The sequence below is a fragment of the Bos mutus genome, chromosome 20 (assembly GCF_027580195.1).
Source record: "Bos mutus isolate GX-2022 chromosome 20, NWIPB_WYAK_1.1, whole genome shotgun sequence".
Lineage (NCBI taxonomy): Eukaryota > Metazoa > Chordata > Mammalia > Artiodactyla > Bovidae > Bos > Bos mutus.
Window position 1 is genome coordinate 13,222,290 of NC_091636.1, and position 20,185 is coordinate 13,242,474.

General features: G+C 38.3%; 1 protein-coding gene across 2 annotated transcripts in view; it reads right to left on the minus strand.

The window, feature by feature from the left end:
- ARL15 (ARF like GTPase 15) overlaps nucleotides 1-20,185 on the minus strand; it is a 470,465-nt gene that overhangs the window by 218,339 nt on the left and 231,941 nt on the right. For both annotated transcript variants that reach the window (XM_005887367.2, XM_070357488.1), the window contains exon 4: nucleotides 10,804-11,012. In XM_005887367.2, the coding sequence (XP_005887429.1) occupies nucleotides 10,804-11,012 (209 nt within the window). The remainder of the gene's footprint in view (nucleotides 1-10,803; nucleotides 11,013-20,185) is intronic.

A 20,185-nucleotide genomic window follows, 5' to 3' on the forward strand; every position in this document is an offset into this window, starting at 1 on the left:
GTAGTCTTTTCATCTCAAAAGATGAAAGCAGGTATCTTTCATTATGTGTTTTTGTTCTTACAGGAGGAAGGCCCAAAATATGTGCTTTTCATATCTGTGCTAACACAACAGAGCTTTTCAAAGTCACTGCCAGAAATGGACTGGTTTTTTTTACCTGCTTTTCCATGTTTTAAGTTAAGGATGTCTGACTCATTATAAACCTTGCTGGTTCCCTAGACTTTCTGTAGTCTGGCTTCACTGTGATTACTGGTCAAAACCTTTAATTACAGTATATAGTTTGTGCAGCTGCCTGGAAATTGGTCTCAGGGTCAGTGGCTCTTCCCGTTCCCCTCTTTCCATTCTTTTGAAGCAATACTGTTGAACTGGAGGCATTGTTCCAGCTTTTGGCTGTGCTCTGTCTGCTGCACACTATGAATAGCTTTGCAATCACTCTAGCAATTGGTTCTTCAACTGCCTTTAGGTTGTCAATTGTAATTCATTGGCTCCAGGCACCTTTTCTCTTTTCATTCTCTTGAGCTCTTTTCTTATTTAATTTGCAATAATATTAGGGAATGTCTTCTTCAGACATGTCACTAATGTCTTTCTGATTATGAGGCTGGGTGTACATGTGACTCTCATACATCTGCCTATTAAAATGTTCCACTACTTCCCTTATCTCTGATATGGGATGACAATCTTTTCAGTTTCTTGTAAGGAATTTGGCTTAATTTTGAAGTCTTCTTTCTAAAGAACAACCTAAGGAAACACCATAAAATACTCTTATTGGAGTTAATTTATGTAATTAGTTGTTATTTTTATGACTTTCTAAAAGTGTAATTTTTCATTTTTGTAATAAGAATTAAGTTCTTTTTATTTTATTTTTTAAGTACATGTACACATTATAAAGTTGAGCTCTTATACCAAGGAGAAATAGTTAAGAGATAAAAGGTTTTAACTATTTAAAAGGTTGTTTTACAACCCATCCTTAGACATATAAGAAAATATTCAAACTATTCAAAGTGAGTTCTGATGCTTCTGCATTATAGGAAGTATTTTTCTTTAAAGAATAAACATATATCTTGATCTACTTAGGAAACAAACAAACAAAAGACCTTTAGTGTGTTAAGTCTCAAATCTTTAGTTCTGGATAAGACCCAGCAGATTAACTCCTCTCATTAGCTGCAGCCATCCCAGGGTAACCAAAGGTATTTTTAAGCAGACACTATGTAATAATAATAATGATAATAATTATCATAATGATAATAACTAACGCTTATTGTGCTTTTTATCTTCAAAGCATCTTACTGACATTAACTATGTGTCTATTTTCAAATAAATTTAACTCAACAAATGCTTTATTAACTTTGTAAGCTTTGGAATGTGTAGTAGTGGAGTTTCTTTGCAAATGAAATAAATAAAGCTAAGAACCAGAAAGATGGCTCTGGAAACTTTTGCCTCAGAATAATTTGTTGCCTTTGCTGAATGAGGGTTAACTAAACACTTATTTTTACAAGCTACAAAATTGAAATACAGATATAAAGGGTGAAATTCACCAGTACAACCAACCAAATAATATTGCTTCAAATAACAAAGAAGTAAAATAATACTGTTAGGATAAAATCTAACTCTAACTATATTGGTTATGATTCATTATTATAAAATATTTAAATATGTATAGGAAGAAAAACTGTTAAATGTAAGAATTTAAGAAATCCTTCTAAAGTTTCACAAATATAATAAATACTTTTATTAATTTACAAAGTTAAATTTCTTTTTATTAAATTGAACTCATTGCTTTAAAATCATCTCAATTACGTTCCCATAGAACTTTACCATGTACCAGTCTCCACATGAGAAATATAAGCAGTAAAAATAGTCTGTGGTGCTAGGAAGTGAAATAAGCTCTATACAGTTAAAAGACAGGCAATAAATTAAAAACATATTAAAATAATATTATTCAGGCAAGATGTCCTCACTTTTTATGAGAGACTTGGGAAGAAAAAACAATCTGTTGTAAGCAAGGTACTCAAGTAAAGTAAATAAAGAGAAGTAGATAAAAGGACACGAAAAGGACACAAAATTCAAACTTTTGTGAATATTGTAGTTAATAGATTGATGCTTTTGAAAAGTATTAACATGATCAGAGTGGTAAGGTTTCACAGAAGATCTGGTTCATGAGCAATATTCAAAGGTCAGGGTTTAGTGCAGAGGAAAAGGAAAATTTCTATATTCAAGGATGGAAATAGATGAGCCATACTGAGTAAAAGGAGAATAGGGGAATCTAGACAAAGCTGATGGCATTAAGCCAACAGGGAAGCTGATCCAGAAAGACTCAGAGGTAGTACTCATTCAAACAACATAGACCGAGCACAGAGACATAAACCAGAAATCCTGTCCTGCAAGGAGCCTGCGAACTTGACGGGTATACAGAAAAGTTAACAAGCAATTAATTCTAATTTTTATGATTAGGATAAGCCCAGGATGCCTTGAGAAGTCACAAGGAGGACATCTGTCTCAGACACTGGTATGCAGCAAAAGTTCTTGTGACACATAATCTTTAGGTTATTTTCCTAGGGCAACAGGAATAGTAAGTGGTAGTTTGAAATGAGAGAGAGAAAAAAAGAGAATACAATTCTCAAGCACATTAACATATTAAATCTGTGGTGTTTCATTTGATTCTAGAAGGAATTAGAAGGAGACACTGGCTTTTAAGACAGGCATCGTGAAAAACAGATAGGAAGTCTGCTCTTTTCTGGTCTGTGTTGAGGAATAGGGAGGCAGGGAGGAGCAGTGGGGATGTAAACAACCAGGAAACTGGAGAGCACTCCAGAGGCGGAGGTGAGAGAGCTGGGCACGGAGATGTCTGCTGAGGAAAGTAACAATTGAGTTCCAAAACTTGCCGCTTTACATAAAATGAAGATATACAGGTGACTGAATAAAGGAAGAAAGTGGAAAGAAATGAGAGTTTTATAAAAGAACATAATGAACTCTATTTGAGCATATACTGTTATATTTTCAAATGTATTACTTTGTTATCCCACTAAGTAATTTTGATAGCTGTTGTTATGTAATGTTCTTATGTAACATATTTCTTAACGGGAATTTCTTTTGTTTTCAGCAGGCAGGGAATATTTTCAAATTTATGCTGTGAGTGCAAGAAATACAGATCTACAGAATTCCCTAGAATGGTGAGATTAATGTGGCTAGATTTAGAATTCATGAAATCAAATATACAAATTAATTTTTTTGAGAAATGCATATAAAAAGCACATGAAAGTAGATTAAATAAAATATTCTGGCTATTTCAACAGTCTTCAAGAGCTGCTCTATAATAATGACGTTTTTGTAACAAACTATTAAAATGAATGTGATTCAGGTTCTCTTGCAAGTTAGTAAACATTTTCAAGGGATCACCAAGTCATTCAGTGGAAAACTGACTTCCAAACTCTCTCCTTTCCCCAAGATTAAACTGTAACAGAATGGAGTACATCTGTAAGAGATGGATGAAAAATAAATGGATCTCATATCATTTTAGGATAAATATATGTCCCATAAGGGAGTTTTCAAACTGCTCACACAATAAGTATGTACACTGTTCTATGTGAAATCAAATCAGTATTCTAAAATGCTGCCAAGAGGCAGGTCAAGATACTTGGAAGACTCTTAAGATTTAAAGTATATGACACTTTACAATGATTATACCACAAACACGTAGAGACACACACGTTTCTCTCCATACACAGAAAGGAATATTAAATTAAGCTAGGGTTTTATGTGATTTAAACACTGCTTTGCACTTCTAATAAAAGATCTGTCATGCAAAATCAGAGATGATATTCATTACTTCATAGAGCTACCAAAAAAGAACTGCTCTCCTGTCAAACAGCATAAATATAAAAATTTTAAACTAGCAGATTATTTACAAACAGTGCCCCAAAACTTCAATCTTTCTAAACTCTCTCTGACCCTTTGTAAGAAGAGGGAAATGTACAAAATGTAGAAATAATGATCTATATAAAAGAAGTAATTATAATTAAATGTAATAGTTAAGTAATATAAAACATATACTAGCACTCTCTTCCAGAAAAAGTCTAGACTACAAGTGAGAACTAAATAAACTATTCATGACATGGTAAATACTGAAAGTACTATTCAAAAAAGATGAATGCTGCTGCTAAGTCGCTTCAGTCGTGTCCGACTCTGTGCGACCCCATAGACAGCAGCCCACCAGGCTCCCCCGTCCCTGGGATTCTCCAGGCAAGAACACTGGAGTGGGTTGCCATTTCCTTCTCCAATGCCTGAAAGTGAAAAGTGAAAAGGAAGTCTCTCAGTCGTGTCTGAGTGGGTTGTCATTGCCTTCTCCAAAAAAGATGAATATTGATAATCAAAACATGGTCTAGGGGAATTCCCTGATGGTCCAGTAGTTAAGAATCTGGTGGGCAATACAGGGACATGAGTTCAATCCCTGGTAGGGGAACTAAGATCCCACATGGTATTAGTTAACTAAGCCCAGTCACTACAACTAGAGTGAAAGATACCACATGACACAATGAAGATCCTGCATACTGCATTAATATACAACAGGGCCCCCAAAAAGCATAAAAAAGTATAATGTTTATAGCATTACAGTTCAGTTCAGTTCAGTTGCTCAGTCGTGTCAGACTATTTGTAACCCCATGGACTGCAGCACACCAGGCTTCCCTGTCCATCACCAACTCCTGGAGCTTGCTCAAACTCATGTCCATCGAGTTGGTGATGCCATCCAACCATCTCATCCTCTGTCATCCCCTTCTCCTCCCACCTTCAATCTTTCCCAGCATCAGGGTCTTTTCCAATGAGTCAATTCTTTGTATCAGGTGGCCAAAGTATTGGAGTTTCAGCTTCAACATCAGTCCTTCCAATGAATATTCAGGACTGATTTCCTTTAGGATTGACTGGTTTGATCTCCTTGCTGCCCAAGGGACTCTCAAGAGTCTTCTCCAACACCACAGTTCAAAAGCATCAATTCTTCGATACTCAGCTTTCTTTATAGTCCAACTCTCACATCCATACATGATTATTGAAAAAACCATAGCTTTGACTAGATGGACCTTTGTTGGCAAAGTAATATTTCTGCTTTTTAATATGCTGACTAGCTTTTCTTCCAAAGAGCAAACATCTTTTAATTTCATCACTGCAGTTACTATCTGCAGTGATTTGGGAACCCCCCCAAAAAAATAGTCTCTCACTGTTTCCATTGCCATGTAGTGATGGGATCAGATGCCATGGTGTTAGTTTTCTGAATGTTGAGTTTTAAGCCAACATTTTCCACTCTTCTCTTTCACTTTCATCAAGAGGCTCTTTAGCACTTCTTCACTTTCTGCCATAAGGGTCGTGTCATCTGGATATATGAGGTTATTGATATTTCTCTCAGCAATCTTGATTCCAGCTTGTGTTTCACCCAGTCCAGCATTTCATATGATGTACTCTGCATATAAGTTAAATAAGCAGGGTGACAATATACAGCCTCGACATACTTCTTTCCTGATTTGGAACCACTGTGTTATTCCATGTCCAGTTCTAACTGTTGCTTCTTGACCTCCATACAGATTTCTCAAGAGGTAGGTCAGGTGGTCTGGTATTCCCATCTCTTGAAAAATTTTCCACAGTTTGTTGTGATCCACACAGTCAAAGGCTTTGGCATAGTCAATAAAGCAGAAAAAGATGTTTTTTGGGAACTCGCTTTGCTTTTTCGATGATCCAGCAAATGTTGGCAATTTGATTTCTGGTTCCTCTGCCTTTTCGAAATCCAGCTTGAACATCTGGAAGTTCATGGTTCACGTACTGTTGAAGCCTAGCTTGGAGAATTTTGAGACTACTTTGCTAGTGTGTGAGATGTGTGCAATTTTGCAGTAGTCTGAATATTCTTTGGCACTGCCTTTCTTTGGGATTGGAATGAAAACAGACATACCTGCAAATACTCTTCTATTCTTCTTACATTCTATGTACATCGTGCATGCGGGCAAGGTCAGTTGTGTCTGACTCTTTGTGACCCCATGGACTGTAGACCCCCGCCCAGGCTCCTCAGTCCATGGAATTCTCCAGGCAAGAATACTGGAGTGGGTTGCCATTTCCTCCTCGAGGAGATCTTTCCAACCTAGAGACTGAATCTGCATCCCCTGAGTCTCCTGCATTACAGGCAGATGCTTTACCACTGAGCCATGGGGGAAGCATGTACATCACAATAATGCACTAAATTACAATTGAACAAAAATTGAGAAACGCCTAATCATAAATTTCAACTTTACTGCTGATATTTTAATTTAGAAGCTGTACATTCCTATGCTACAATTAATGAGCCATGGAACCAATAGTGATCTAACCTTATAATTCTACTTCAAATTTCTATGCTTCACACTTGTATATCCTTTTTAAAATTTTTAAAATCTGAAGTACAGTTGATTTTTGGGCTTTCCTCATAGCTCCACTGGTAAAGAATCCAACTGCAATGCAGGAGACCCTGGTTCGATTTTTGGGTAGGGAAGATCCACAGGAGAAGGAATAGGCTACCCACTCTAGTATTCTTGGGCTTCTCTGGTGCCTCAGCTGGTAAAGAATCCGCCTGCCATACGGGAGACCTGGGTTCCAAAGATCCCCTGGAGAAGGGAAAGGCTACCCACTCCAGTATTCTGGCCTGGAGAATTCCATGGACTATAGAGTCCATGAGGTTGCAAAGAGTCGGACACGACTGAGCAACTTTCACTTCACTTCACAGTTCATTTACAATGTTGTGTTAGTTTTCATACTTTTTAATATTTTCTTTAATATAAATTTAATTCAGTATTTTTGATGTATTATTCCTGAAAAAGTTACGTACTTTTGGATTAAGGATATGAAAGAATATCAGATCAGATTAGACTGCAGAAAAGATAAACCATGTCTTTCATGTTGACAAAATGTGTCATTTTTAAGACACTGTAATGCCCAATAAAATGAAAATAGGATTTTAAAAAGCTGGGAGGTAAAAGAATCAACTGTGTAGAGAGAAAACAGGATTACTTTTATTGGCTACTCTATCAACTTAACTTCTCCTAAAATCCTCCTGATCTATTAAATAACTTCAGAACTGAAGTATGCTCTCCTATGGGAGTTGTAAAACAAATTAGATACAATTACAATTCAATACAAATTAAAAAATCAACCTATTTACCCTTAAGATGATTCTTGTTTTAGAAAGCTTTATCGTTTCAGTTAGATCAGAATTTTCCCTAATGAATCAAATGGGCCACTTGATATAACTATAGAGTTTTATATTATATTTTCTACAGAGAAAAATAGTTGATATGAGTAAATTCTGGAAAACTGTGGTAACTACACCTCCCTAAAGTGAATACAACAAACATCTGTTGCAAGAACTGCTTGGCTTTCAGAAAGTATGTAAAGGGTGTCCTTTTTCCCAGTGTTTTGCTATTACCCCAAAAAAAAAAGCTTAAAAATTTTTTCTCTACTGTCCAGTCTCAAGGCATAAAATCTTAAAATTCTGGTAAGTTAAACACAGATCATTACCAAGTAGGTATATTACAGAAAGGAAAACTATGCAATGCACAAGACTCCGCCTGCTTTCTAAAAAAGCAACAAAATAATGGGGCCTGTTGCTCTCTATCTGTAGGTTACACCATAATTTTAACCATTGTTCCTATCTTAGTTCTCAATACAAACCTAGCAAAACTTGCACTGCAGAGGGAGGAACTAAATATATAACTTCCTGAGGATTTTCACCCTCTGTGGGAATCCTAGTGATAATTCAGTTTTCTCCTATGGTTTTCACCAGCTCCTACCAGTTTCTAAGCTCAAGAGTAAACTGATATTCTTCTTAAATGATAAATGAATTTTTACAGTTTTACTTGAGTGATAGGGTAAATAACTGCAAGTTTTTTGCAAATACATTAAGCACAAAATGCAATAATTTCAATGAGAGTAGGGAAATATAGGGTAAATAACTGCAAGTTTTTTGCAAATACATTAAGCACAAAATGCAATAATTTCAATGAGAGTAGGAAAGTATGCCTCATTTTTTGTAACTGTGTCAAAGTACTGTTCCGTGCTTCTTGGTAAACTGAATGCATTTTCCCTGATCCTGAAAGAACAGAATTTTACCTAAAATACACAGGTATTTTGCAGAGTAAAACATCATCTTTTTAGCATCTGGCAATTAGTGCACACAAATTAGCAGGTAGAAATGAATAGAAATGTTTATACACAACAAAGCACAGGACATGTAATACCTTTAGGCTCAGGAAAGGAAGTAATAAACAGATGACCACTTCTCAACTCATTTCTAATAACATGTAACTCTGCTTACTTCTTAATCTTCTCTCTCCTCTTCTATTTATGCCTACTCCCAACAATTTTGAGGTTACTATTTATGAAAATTTTAAGATTTAATTTCATAATTCCATTTTTATGCTAACACAAAGGTATTAATTCATAAAACATTCCTAGGAGTATTTCAGGAAAGCATCATAATACTACACAGAGAAACCTCTGTCGTACAAGCAATGGGGAAAACAGGAAGCTTCCATTTCTTTCTCTCTCACATTCAAAGTAAGTTTGAGTACTTCACTATGTCTCAAGTTCAAGATCTGCAATGGAATTTGTCCATGAATTCAATTAGGGCAGTCTAAAGCATAAACATGCACCTGGTGTAGTATGTGTGTGTGTAATCACAGGGAAATGCTTTACTTAGAGCAGTCTTCAAAATGGCATTTGCAAATTCCACCACAAGTGGAAATTTTGTAGAAAATTCATTTAAAATGGATATGAATAAAAAGCAAAGTCAAAGACACATATGCTCCAGTATATACAAGCTTAGAATAATTTTCAAAGTATATCTATGATTACCCTACATTCATAACCTCTTCTTACTGAAAAAATGAATTGTCAGGCGAGTGTATTCTCGGTTCTGTCTCGTCTCAACAAAAATTTGAAGTGACAGACGTTAGATAGCTGTCCTCTTCCTAGAAGAGGCAGCCAGCCAACAATCACATGGCATACTCTTAAGCAATTAATTGTTACAAGCTACCTTTATTCAATGTAGCAGTCTTTAATTCCTATGGAGGATTACTATGAGTCATATGTTAGGTTTATGGAACATATTAGCTTCACTTTTTGATGTCTATGGAAACATATAAACAGCTTCTAATTTAAAAGCAAAATAAAATCTTTTCAGCTATAGCACATGTCTTTAAAGTGATTTGAAGTGTTATATAATATCTATTTCATATCATAACCTGTATTTATTCATGTATAAATACATCTGTGTATTACTACACATAATATGTTATTAAACATGTATTATTAATACACACAGGATGTTATATGGTGTATGTATATTCTGTAATACTTTCATATATTTTCCATAGTAAATCTAAGGATATCAATGCCTTTTTAGCAAATCACCTTATAAACTAATCTAACATTTATAACTAACCATCATTACACTATTACATCCATTTTACAGACAGAAAAACTGGTGTTAAGAGGTTAAAAAAATGTACCTGAGGTCTTAAGAAGCAATCAGGAAGGCACCACAACTACATTGCTGAAGATCTGCACATTGTTGATTGTTTGAACAGATTTGTATTTTTCTTTTTTATCTTAATCATTTAATATTATCTGTACGGTATTTCAGCACTACTTAATGCTGAATAAGGCAACTAAAGATACATATAAGCTCTGTTTAATACGAAATCCCTGCCTTCTTTACTACTTTCCTAAAATAAATGAAAATACTCTGTATATGGTACCTCCTACACTCAGTATACTTCAAAGTGAATTAGGAAATCAATCCCACTCACTTCACATTAAAAAAGAATCACATTATTTGCATTTCACAGGTAAGAAAGCAGGCACAAGGACAAAGCTATCTGCCAATAGGTCCCACACAAAGTGGGAAGGAGTCTGGAGTTAGAACATGTTATATCCTTGGCTCCTCATCTGTTTTTCAGACTAAAGGGCGGTGTGGCTTGTATTACTCTAAAGTCAATAAAAAAAAAAGCACAGAACTTTTGAAGTAGGGGGAGGTGGTGGTGATAGAACATCCCGAGAGTTACGGTGAAAAGGAGTACATCAAAAGTTTAGATTTCACTGTACTTAAGGTTCAACTTCACTATCATTTAAGTTTTGAAAGCCATTCATGTATCTTATTACTCTAGTACCATGAATCAGAAACTCTGCTGAGACTGTGGTTATCTGCCCAGAATTAGTCTCATGCTTTTATAGGAGAGATACAAGCTAAGAAATGAAATTAAATATGGAAGATAAAGAATGGGTCCATATTAAAAGGTATTCGGTAGCATGGAACTTGCAAGATAAGACATCAATTTTCAGCCTCGCTGATTACAGAATAGTACCCACTGCTTCTAGTAAGCAGTGGGCATTACAGGGGACAACAACGTGACATCTGAGGGCGAATGATGCATGGTAATACATATGATGCATGCCTTGAAAAGAAGAAAGTAAGCTGGTAGGCTAAAAAAACAAAAGTTAAATAACCAGGCCTTTAGCGCTCAAAAATAGATGAGAAATATATTCAGATAAATCCTCTAACTTTTGCTAAATGGTTAAAAAAAAAACCACCTATGATCTCAAAGTGGGGTTAGAGGTATATGAATAATACTTTCCATAAGATTAATACAGGCTTTCTTTTTTCATAACCTAAAATTTCATGTTGAGAAGCAGTATAACCAGCATATCTCTAATTACAGGAATTTTTTCAGATTCCAGCATGGCAGCACAAGTGCAACAAACAGTCAGACCAAGAGTTGTTACCTTCGTGAGACATACCTCTTGTACTGATCGAGCAGCTGGCTTGTCTTGATGATTGGCCAATATTAAAAAGGGTAAAGTGCATAATTGTGGGTGCTGAAGAGCTGAGTGCAGTTCATTTCTAGCAGTCTCTAAATCATCTTCTGAAGAGGCACTGTCTAATACAAATATTACCCCTTGAGATCCTTGGTAGTAGCGGCTCCAGTATTTCCGGATATTATCAGCCCCTGTCAAAAACAAAACAAATTCTCTTTTTAAAAATAGCTTTCAGCAACATGAAAAATGTTCCCAACAGTAATTTCCTATTGGACACCAACATTGCTTTGAAAATTAAGTGCAGAGATCACATTTGATGAGAACAAAGGCATTAGAGCCAATGGTTAGATATGGCCTTGAAGGAGAACACAGAAGTTTAAGAGTCATTCTTCATGCCTTTCTTATCAAAATATGGAAGAAAGAATCAGGTTAAGTACTTCTTAAACGCAAAAGAATGTTTTCAGATTTGCTTAATAGTCCCGAATAAACTACCCTCTCTATAAACTGAGTCTGAGGCTAACTCAGAGAGCAGAATAACAAAGCTGTTCACCAAGGGTTCTCTCCATACCATTAACATCAGTAAGAGAACCACTTAGTGATCAGGGCAACCTTGTTTAATTTAAACAGAAAGCTATTAGCACAATACCTTATGTGCCAAAGTGCTAAACTCTTAATGAAGTAAAATCTTGGCCTTTGGCACATTTGTATAACTCCATTTGGCAAGAATCTGCCAGTCAATGCAGAAGACATAAGAGACGTGGGTTTCGATCCCTGGGTCAGGAAGATCCCCTGGAAAAGGAAATTGCAACCCACTCCAGTATTCTTGCCTGGAAAATTCCATGGACAGAAGAGCGTGGTGGGCTACAGTCCATAGAGTCCCAAAGAGTCAGATATGACCGAGCATGCACGCATACTCATGGCCTCAGTGGGATGGATATTAATAAAATAAGACAGTAAGATTCTCATCAGCCAGGGCCAAGTCTTATTCCTTATTGTGTTTCAAACATCTAGCATAATTTATAATTAAAAGTTTGATACAAGAATGAGGAAAATGAGGGAAGAAGGAAATGGAATTATATAATAATTAGGCTTCCAACTCTGAGGAAACTGGGGCCAAGAGATGTGAAGTGACTAAGCTCCACTGATGTATACAGTAAATCACAAACTTGAGGTCTGCGTCTGAATAAGTAGACAACTTGCTCAGGGAGGGTGTGGGTATTTCCCACAAAATAATGATGAATAATTCCTTTTCTTTGATTCATGAATAACATGGGCAATTTGTGTGTGTGCAGCATGCATGTGTGTGTGTGGGGGGTGGTGGAGAGGGGGATTATATAACCAATACAAGTTATGGGTTATTTAATAAAAATTTGGTATCAAGGAATTTCACCGATTTCATACATATAATCAAGTTATAACTAGTTAAAAACTATATTTTAGTCATCTATGGAACATCTAGCTTCTGTGATGGATCTAGTGTGCTCAGAGTTAGGAATTCAGAGCAGAGACTGGAACTGGTGTGTACTGGCCGCCAAGAGTAAAATGTGTGTCTCTTCTCAAACTGTGTTAAGTGAAATCATTTTGGTAGCTTGGAAATGGACAGCGTAGGAGTATTTTCCCCAAGAAAAAATCAGGAAAAGCTATCTGTCAGGTCTTTCCTTCCGCTGGAGAGCCAATTTACCATGGGATGACACTGAGAAGAGGAAAAATTATAAAGGGACATATTAGGGTTCTCTGGGAGTAAGGGATGAGTCATCTGTTCAGTCTGGGCAAGTCTCTTAAAAGAGTAATATCAATCAAACGGCTACCATTTATTAACCACTTCTACATTCCAGGCACAGAGCTAAGTATTGTTGAAAAAATAGCTCAGGTAATTCTTACAACAAAATTTAAAAGGAAATTGCAACCCACTCCAGTATTCTTGCCTGGAAAATTTCATGGACAGAGGAGCCTGTGGAATTTAAAATTTTAAAATTTAAAAGGGAGGTATAATTGAATTAGGCTTTGAAACTTATTTTGAGATTCTAAAATCTGGGGTATTCATTATAATATTGTATAAAAATAACCAGGTAAACATTAACATCAAGGGAATTTGATGTTGAATAACCTTAAATATCTAGACTAGAGATCTTTTCAAGAAAATTAGAGATACCAAGGAACATTTCATGCAAAGATGGGTGCAATAAAGAACAGAAACGGTATCACCTAACAGAAGCTGAAGATATTAAGAAGAGGTGGCAAGAATACACAGAAGACTATACAAAAAAGATCTTAATGACCCAGATACCCATGATGGTGTGATCAGTCACCTAGAGCCAGACATTCTGGAGTGTGAAGTCAAGTGGCCCTTAGGAAGCATCACTACAAACAAAGCTAGTGGAGGTGATGGAATTTCAGCTGAGCTATTTCAAATCCTAAAAGATGATGCTGTACAAGCACTGACTCAATATATCAGCAAATTTAGAAAACCCAAAAGTGGCCACAAGCTTGGAAAGGTCAGTTTTCATTCCAATCCCAAAGAAAGGCAAGCCAAAGAATGTTCAAACTACCACAATTGTACTCATGACACAGGCTAGCAAAGTAATGCTCAAAATTCTCCAAGCTAGGCTTCAACAGTACATCAACTGGATTTCAAAAAGGCAGAGGAACCAGAGATCAAATTGCCAACATCCAATGCATCATAGGAAAAGCAAGAGAATTCCAGAAAAATATCTGCTTCATGGACTACACCAAAGCCTTTGACTGTGTGGATCACAACAAACTATGGAAAATTCTTCAAGAGAAGGGAATAGCAAACCACCTTACCTGCCTCCTGAGAAATCAGTATGCAGGTCAAGAAGCAATAGTTAGAACTGGACATGGAATCCAGACTGCAGGGAGAAATATCAATAACCTCAGATATGCAGGTTACACCATCTTTATGGCAGAAAGTGAAGAGGAACTAAAGAGCATTTGGTGAAAGTGAAAGAGGAGAGAGAAAACGTTGGCTTAAAACTCAACATTCAAAAAACTAAGATTATGGTATCTGGTGCCATCACTTCATGGCAAATAGATGGGAATACAATGAAAACAGTGACAGACTTTATTTTCTTGGGCTCCAAAGTGACTGCAGATGGTGACTCCGTAGAGTTTGAGAAAGGTCTGGGAGTTGGTATTGAACAGGGAAGCCTGGTGTGCTGCAGTCCATGCGATTGCAAAGAGCTAGGACTAAGAGACTGAACAGAACTGAACTGAACCTTAAATATGCAAAGATAGAGGATACAAGCAGGGTTGATGCCTATCAGACATGGTCCAACCAAGAAAACAAAACAAGGAGAGGAAATTTATGCTCAGTTCAATTCAGTTGCTCAGTCATGTCCAACTCTTTGCAACCCCATGAGTCGCAGCACACCAGGCCTCCCTGTCCATCACCAACTCCCGGAGTTCACCCAAACCCATGTCTATTGAGTCAGTGATGCCATCCAGCCATCTCATCCTCTGTCGTCCCCTTCTCCTCCTGCCCCCAATCCTTCCCAGCATCAGGGTCTTTTCCAATGAATTAACTCTTTGCATGAGGTGGCCAAAGTATTGGAGCTTCAGCTTCAACATCAGTCCTTCCAATGAACACCCAGGACTGATTTCCTTTAGGATGGACTGGTTGGATCTCCTTGCAGTCCAAGGGACTCTCAAAAGTCTTCTCTAACATCACAGTTCAAAAGCATCAATTCTTCGGCACTCAGCTTTGTTCACCGTTCAACTCTCATATCCATACATGACTACTGGAAAAACCATAGACTTGACTAGACAGACTAATGTCTTGACTTGACTTGACTAATGTCTCTGCTTTTTAATATGCTATCTAGGTTGGTCATAACCTTCCTTCCAAGGAGTAAGCGTCTTTTAATTTCATGGCTGCAATCACCATCTGCAGTGATTTTGGAGCCCAGAAAAATAAAGTCTGACACTGTTTCCACTGTTTCCCCATCTATTTGCCATGAAGTGATGGGACCAGATGCCATGATCTTCATTTTCTGAATGTTGAGCTTTAAGCCAACTTTTTCACTCTCCTCCTTCACTTTCAATTTATGCTACAGATTATTTAATAAAGGGAATTAGTTTCATAAGTGATGGTAGAACTAAGAAAACAACAGTGGCACTGAAATTAGCAATATCTTAGGTCAAGTTCCCTATGTGCAGAGCCTGAGATGTGTCTCTTACACACTTGAGTATATGCAGAGTTCTGTCAGGAGAAACTGGAGTGAAAGCAGAAAGGGACCATGCAAAGATATGGTTTCAGAAATCTAGCCTCAGCCTGATCCAGTGAGGCGTTCTAGAGTGTGGACTGAACTGCGGAAGTCACCCAGTCCAAATGGCAAGGGGGCTGGGCTGTTTCACCCCTGAATAGTCGTTGGCTATGAGCCATCTCTAGGGAACAGAGAGGGTGGTGGGGCATGATCTCATAATCTCCCCAATATATTTCGTTGAGGCAATTACTGTCAGCCAAGGGCAGGCCTCTGGAGAAGGGTACAGGTGTGAGTCATTAGCAGCCAATACCCGCAGCAGCTGGGAGATGGAGGCACTGGCCCAATAAAGGAGATCTGGGTAGGATATCAACAGCATCTGCTATAGGCTACATCCAGACATTATCCATATGAGAGAGGAACATCCATAAGCTTGAAGAACAAAAGTAGAGACAGTATTACCTGGTGGTAAATGTCTAAAACAACAAAAATGCTGTGTGCACATGTATCCATACACAAGCTTTTTATAAATTTTACCAACAAAAATGATGTGTAGTACACAATTTTAATATAATAAGAACATATGCAACATACCTTGTCACAAGTTCCATAGAGCTCATTAGTGCTCACAGAATGCTTTCATTGATTTCACCAAACTTTTGTATCTAAAGCCAACCAACAGCTGAGGTTGACCAACTACAGTTCTGAAATAACAGTTGGTTGTACAAAATGTTTACATGTATTAATTCACTAGCCATGATAGTCTTACGAGGTAGGTGTTTTTATCACTCTCATTTTATCAATAAAATGTGTCTGGTTTTATAATATGTCCAAGGCTAAACAACTAGGAATATATTTAGGTCTGGTGTGATTGAAATAGAAGGATCATTGACTACAGAAGTGACAAAGCCAAATAAAGAACTCTACTACCACATAAGCTAAGGCAGGGTGGGAAAGGGGAAGGGAACCTGTTAGAATAAAAGGTACCTCCGTGCTTATACATATTAATGCTCAGAGTGGGAACCTGTCCAAGAACATTTCCCAACCAATTAATTGAACGAATAGTATTATTAAGTGCCTATTCTATACAAGTCACTGAGCTAGAACCTATAAGAAGTATTTAGAAAGCCATTATTCCTCTTAGCTCAAACTCTCAAAGCTTGTAAAGTAATCTTGATTACAAATGAGGCCTGTAACTGTATGAGAGGAAGAAAACATGGCCATACAATTGGAGGGTATCCAGAGAGCCAAGGGCTTCCCTGGTAGTTCAGCTGGTAAAGAATCTGTCTGCAATGCGAATTCCTGGATCAGGTTCCTGGGTTTGATTCCTGAGTCAGGAAGATCCGCTGAAGAAGGGATAGGCTACCCACTCCAGTATTCTTGGGCTTCCCTGGTGGCTTAGCTGGTAAAGAATCTGCCCGAAATGTGGAAGACCTGGGTTCGATCCCTGGGTTGGGAAGATCCCCTGGAGAAGGGAATGGCTCCCCACTCCAGTATTCTGGCCTGGACTGTATAGTCCATGGGGTCACAAAGAGTTGGACACGACTGGACTGAGCAACTTTCACTTTCACTTCAGGGAGTCAAGTACAACAAAAAGAAAACCAGATGCATGTTTTAATGGAACTTGTCCAGTAGAAATACATGGAACATACCAGAACACCAACTTGTGAAGTATTTTCATCTGGCACATTTAGGAGCACATAAGTCACCTAGTCAGAGAAGGCAATGGCACCCCACTCCAGTAAATGCCTGGAAAATCCCATGGATGGAGGAGCCTGGTGGGCCGAAGCCCATGGGGTCGCTAAGAGTCGGACAAGACTCAGCGACTTCACTTTCACTTTTCACTTTCATGATGCATTGGAGAAGGCAATGGCAACCCACTCCAGTGTTCTTGCCTGGAGAATCCCGGGGACGGGGGAGCCTCGTGGGCTGCCATCTATGGGGTCGCACAGAGTCGGACACGACTGAAGCAACTTAGCAGCAGCAGCAAGTCACCTAGTGACATTAAATGACAATCCTAAGGCTGTCCTGGTAGATGAAACAAATCCAAAGACAAATACCACAACTTTAAAAAATGCCCTGTGTATGACATAATATATGAATACATTATTATTAAAACTGAAAGACTTTTTTCTTTCATCTTTAAGCCACATCTGCTCAATCTTAGCATTTCTGACTTTCATCACAAGCTCTGAGCTTGGAATTCTAAGTTTCATTTCAGCCTTCCACACAATAGCTTCAGTCAGCAGCAGCTTCAATACAGATCAGGGCCAGGGAAACCAGCACAGGGCGATGGGTGGGATACAGCTGGTTAGTCCAGCCGAGTGGCCTCAGTTCAGTTACCAGATTCAAGTAAGAAATGGATGTTGTCATCCACCCAGCTGCCAAGTGCTTTGAGATGTGAGCCTAACTGGGGAAATTCAGAACACCTGTTTGATGCCCGCATCTCAGCCTTTCTAACTCACAAACCAAATCTACACAGGGTAATACACACAGGACATAGTATCCAACAGCAGTTAGAGCCCACTCTTATTTTAATGAGTGGAAACTGCTTGCTCTGTGTCCCTGAAATTACAATTGTTATATAAAAAGGATAAATACTAAACTTAAACCTGATCTATATTTTCTTCTTTTAAATTAAAAACCAAATGAGTGGTTTAAGCAGTAGAGGGATTGGGTGGAAGATGTTGCCAAATACTCTCATTACCCAAGTCGGATACCACCTAACAGTTAATTCTGAGAGCAATCGATCACAACAGCCTGGTTCACGGCATCACAACAAGAGAGAGAAGACGGGAGCATAAAGTCCTCCATGGCAGGTTCATTTCTATGGCACATCACAGACTTGTTCCATTAATTTCGCTAAAAGATATCAATCATAAATATTCATTGGAAGGACTGATGCTGAAGCTGAAGCTCCAATACTTTGGCCATCTGATGCAAAGAGCTGACTCACTGGAAAAGACCCTGATGCTGGCGAAGACTGAGGGCAGGAGGAGAAGGAGACAAGAGGATGAGATGGTTAGATGGCATCACCAACTAAAAGGACATGAGTTTGAGCAAACTCCGGGAGAGAGTAAAGGACAGGGAAGCCTGGCATGCTGCAGCATAACACGACTTAACAACGGAACGACAAAAACGAGAGATATCTACTCAGCATCAGATACTAACTTAGGTGCTGACTTAGCAGCAGCAGCTGGGGACACAGAAGGAAACAAAACCAGACCAGACTGTCCGTCTTCATAGCACTCACATTCCAGCAGAGCCATTCTATCATTATAGAGGTTAAAAACACCAGGGACTGGTACTCCCAGCCTCTCTCTGGCCACGTGGGCATATGAGTCAGTTCTGGTGAAATGGGACTCAACAAAAGTCTGCTTGGAGCTTCTGGAAAGATTTTGCTCCTCAACAACAAGAATGATGCCCAAAGAGAGCTGCCTCTTTCTTCCAGTGTTTAGATTTCATTAGGCAGTCAGGTGATGCTTTGAACACTGCTAGTCTTCTAACAGCTTTGAAGGACACATACCACTATTTTGAAGATGTCAGAATGGGAAGACAGAAAGAGCCTGGATCTTTGAGAACAGTGCGTAGCAGCAGAACCTATCCGCTAAATTGTGAGGACTCATTCTTTGGGCACACTAAACGCCAATTATTCAAGCCAATTTTAGAAGACAATTTTGTTATTTGTAGCATCCCCTCCCCCACAAAAAAGCTCAGTTCCCTCATATTAAATTAAGAGGCTAGGGTTAGGCTAGCTACATGTGGCTACTGAGCCGTTGAAATGTAGCTAGTGCAACTGAATAACTGAATTTTCTATATTATTTTAATTTATTTGGCTTTGCCCAGGGCACTCAGGCAGACCAGGCTCCAGGAGCCAGAGAACATTCCCAGACAAAGAATTCCAGGAGGTTTAAGCTGTTGAAAAATCAGTCTGGTGCTCATGGAAATGGGGTGATAGGGGACACCAACAAAGCTTCCTTTAGCTACCTCCCAAAATAGCATATAAATGTCAGTTTAGGCCATTTGACTAGCTGTTTCCTCAGGAGCAGAAGCCCCCCCCCCCCCGATTCATTATTATGTGTAAATAAATAACCAAGACTTGATTTACTCAACAATCATATATTTTCTAGCTGAAGAAGTAGCCATTCCTCAAGATATTTTCTATAGGCTCAGGGAACAACATTCTTTTAATAATTACAAGATGTTATTTGCTATTTTCACCACATTGACATTTTCACTAATGGTGCAAAACAAAGGTGAATAAACCTGCAGGCATCCTATCATGATCAGAGGCACTGGCTGTAAACGAGTAGTCACTGTACCCTTGACCGCCATGTAGGGGTGGGGGTGGGGTGGCATGAATTTCACTTAAGAATGAACTAAATAAAGCAGTGAAAAGTCTTAGTTTTATCACATTAGCTCTTAAAAATGCCAGTTTAAAAAAAAAAAAGAAAATGAGAAGCAGACAAAAAGCATTTTTGCTACACACTAAAGCACGTGGTTGTTTGCAGGATAAACACTGGTGCAACTGAACTGTGAGCTCAACTGCTGCTGCTGCTGCTGCTAAGTCGCTTCAGTCGTGTCCGACTCTGTGAGACCCCATAGACGGCAGCCCACCAGGCTCCCCCGTCCCTGGGATTCTCCAGGCAAGAACACTGGAGTGGGTTGCCATTTCCTTCTCCAATGCATGAAAGTGAAAAGTGAAAGTGAAGTCGCTCAGTCGTGTCTGACTCTTAGCGACCCCATGGACTGTAGCTTACCAGGGTCCTCCATCCACGGGATTTCCCAGGCAAGAGTACTGGAGTGGGGTGCCATCGCCTTCTCCGGTGAGCTAAACTAGTTGTTCATAATTTCCTGGAACCACATTTTTACTTGAAGTTTCAACTGAAAAATTATGATTACATTCAGTCTTGAGTATCTGATAGACATTTTCTCAAAAATGACTCTGTAAACTTGAAACTTGAAGAAAAACAACTGACACTATTTGCTGTGAGTGGTAAAATCTGTTCTCAAGCCAAAACAAGGATTTTGGAAAAGGTTTTGTGTCAGAGAGATCTTGACAGCCACTCAATGATAAGATTGATAATGGTATTAACAGACAGATATTTGTAATAAAATGTGTCAACATCTGAAAGATCTACCTA